Source organism: Lepidothrix coronata, unplaced genomic scaffold (assembly GCF_001604755.1).
Source record: "Lepidothrix coronata isolate B3197 unplaced genomic scaffold, Lepidothrix_coronata-1.0 Scaffold305, whole genome shotgun sequence".
Classification (NCBI taxonomy): domain Eukaryota; kingdom Metazoa; phylum Chordata; class Aves; order Passeriformes; family Pipridae; genus Lepidothrix; species Lepidothrix coronata.
In genome coordinates this window covers 275,771-278,307 of record NW_016690485.1, presented here as the reverse complement: position 1 = coordinate 278,307, position 2,537 = coordinate 275,771, and the positions used below count along the sequence as shown (strand labels likewise).

General features: G+C 55.3%; 1 protein-coding gene across 2 annotated transcripts in view; it reads right to left on the bottom strand.

Annotated features, from left to right (window-relative positions):
• Positions 1 to 53: 53 nt before the first annotated feature.
• Positions 54 to 2,537, bottom strand: part of LOC108508595 (hemoglobin subunit epsilon) — a 14,489-nt gene continuing 12,005 nt past the window's right edge. Inside the window, exons 3-4 of one of the 2 annotated variants that reach the window (XR_001878434.1) lie at positions 723 to 1,288; positions 54 to 501 (exon numbers count right to left, since the gene is read on the bottom strand). Coding sequence is in view for 1 of the 2 variants with exons in the window: in XM_017837481.1 (XP_017692970.1) it covers positions 1,280 to 1,288 (9 nt within the window). In the remaining variant the exon portion in view is untranslated. Of the gene's footprint in view, positions 502 to 680; positions 1,289 to 2,537 lie in introns of those variants that run through there. The other variant, XM_017837481.1, reaches the window with a different exon arrangement.

Genomic DNA, 2,537 nt, shown 5'->3' with positions numbered 1-2,537 from the left:
CCTCCCCACCCTCCCAGCCAGGAATTCCTTCCCAATATCCCATCTATCCCTGCCCTCTGGCAGTGGGAAGCCATTCCCTGTGTCCTGTCTCTCCAGGCCCTTGTCCAAGGTCTCTCTCCAGCTTTTCCCCATCTTGCCACCATCACTCTCTCCTCTTGGTGCATTCCCATCTCTCCTCCTCATCCCTGCAGAGGGTCTCCCAGGAGTGTTTCCTCCTGCCTGATGTCCCTCATTGAAGCCATAAACCAGCAGCACCTCCCAGTCCTGCTTTGACATCACACCCAGTCCCTGCTCCTATTTAGCTCCTGGTGCAAAGCCAAGGCAAATCCCACTGGACACTGGGGTTCAAGGACATGTTTGCATCACCTCCTTTGAGGCAGTGGATCAGCCAAAACCAAGAAGCAGAAGTCCCCAGCGAGCCGGGGAGCCCTGGGGAGCCTTGTGGAGGGTGATGTCAAGGCACGTTCACCTGCAGCCTGGAGGGAAATGCTCCAGCAGCTCCTGTGTGGGTGTGGAGATACAAATATCCATATAAATATTTAAGGCAAAGCCGTCAGCTTTTCCAGGCTGCTTTTCTCATGTCAGGTCTCAGATAAATATCAGATAACTCTGACGGTGTTACTGTGGTTGAAGTGATGATGAGTTTTAAAGGGAGGGTGCCTGTGTCGTGAGGAGCTTGTTCCCCTCAGACCCTTTTTCCCTTCAGTGAAGGCTGCACTCACCATTTATCCAACCAGGACAGACACTGGGGTGAGACAATGTGCCCTTGGCAGTGCCAGCTGTGCCCTGATGTCACTGATGGGTCCTGCCCAGCTGAGATGCTGCTGCTGACAGAGCAGGTACCCAGAGATCTGTAAGGAAGGACAACCTTTGTGCCTCAGCCTGGCCAGGTGGGTAAGTAGGACTGAGATCTTGTCTCCTCGGCTTGCAGAAGGTTCCTGGGCAGCACTGGGAGCTGCCAGAGCTCTCCCCCTCTGGAGAGGGTGGTGTGGTTGTTGTTTACTTCATTCATGCTGGAAAACAGCGCCCGTGTTCGTACATACAAGGATATCCGAGGCCAAAATCTTCCGCTCTTGGACTAGCAGGTGTTCACTGCACTGCTTTTTGGCAGCACCTTTGGCACCCCCAGGCTGGTGGGTGTTCGTTGGCTGCGTCCCACAGTGTTGCTGCACTGTGAGGGTTCTCAGCTGTGCTCAGCTCGGAGAGGCAGGAACCGCCTGGCACAGAGGCCCTTCCCTCAGGTCTGTGCTGCCAAGGCTATTTTTAGGGAAGGAGAAGATCACCAAGCCTGAGATCAATTCACAGAAAGAAAGAAAACAGAGCTGCAAAGGATTTAAAATAAAAATAGTGGGAAAAAAAGAGATCTAAACTGAGGATGCGGCTCGGAGCCAGCAGAGCTGATGTGCTCTGCAGCACCCGACAGGAGGGAGTCGGGAATCTCCTCCCTGAGGCACGGGAATCCACACTGGGATATGCAGGTGAGAGAGTCACCTGGCAACATCAGAGCCCAGGTCTTGGTACCTGCAAGGGGCTCCTCCTCTTGCTCTGCTGCTGGGCCAGGAAAAGCCCAAGCAAGGACCAGTGAACTCCTTCCCTGACTGCCGGCCCAGGGGTGGGATGTCTGTCTGAGGTACAAGTCTGCTCTCCCCCTCCAGCCAGGATGTCACTCCCAGTGCTGTGGCTCCCTGGGGCAGCACAGTCAGTCTGTCACTCAGTTAAACAGCTCTCGGTGCCCTGGCACAGCAAAACCAAAATCCATCAGCCAGGCACTGCCTCCTCCATCTCCAGCAGCTTTCTGACTTGTAGGAGCTGTGGTTCTCTGTGCTGGGAGCTGATCACAAAGGTAAAATTCCCTCTTGCTGCCAAGTCAGAATTCCAGATTCCTGCAGTGACACAAAGCTTTGCTGTGTGTCCTGGTTGCTGTTCTGTGGGTTCTGTGAATTCTTTTGCAGGATGAGCAGGATCTGCTGCAGGATCTGCTGCTGGATCTCTGACACAACAAAGATGCTGCACTAGGTAAGAGAGCAACAGCAACTTCCTTAGACCTTCTACCTTCCTTCCAACAGGAATCCCGGGAGTGGGAAGTGGGAATGTGTGGCTTGCCATCCCTTTCTGCTGCCTGTACGTCATTTCCACCCTGGGAAACAGTGCAACCCTCCTTGGCATCAGAGCTGATGCAGCCTCCACCAGCCCATGCTCCTATTGCTGTGCCTGCTGGCCATGCTGGAGCTCAGTGTGTCTGTCCACACTCCCCACGGTGCTCAGGGTGCTGCTCTGGGCTCACGGCAGCCCAGGTTTGACACCTGCCTTGCCCAGATGTTCTTCAGTCACTGCTTCTCCATCCTGCACCTCAGGGCTGCTGTGGGCCATGGCCCTCGACCCCTTCATGGCATCCACAGCCCCTGCTCTGCACACCCCTCCTGGCCAGCCCCAGGGTGGGAGCCGTGGCAGTGCTGGGGAGGGGTCACGGGCACTCCTGCAGGTCTGTTGGCAAATCTGGAACCTTCCCGTTCCCCTTCACTTCCGAGTTTATTCGG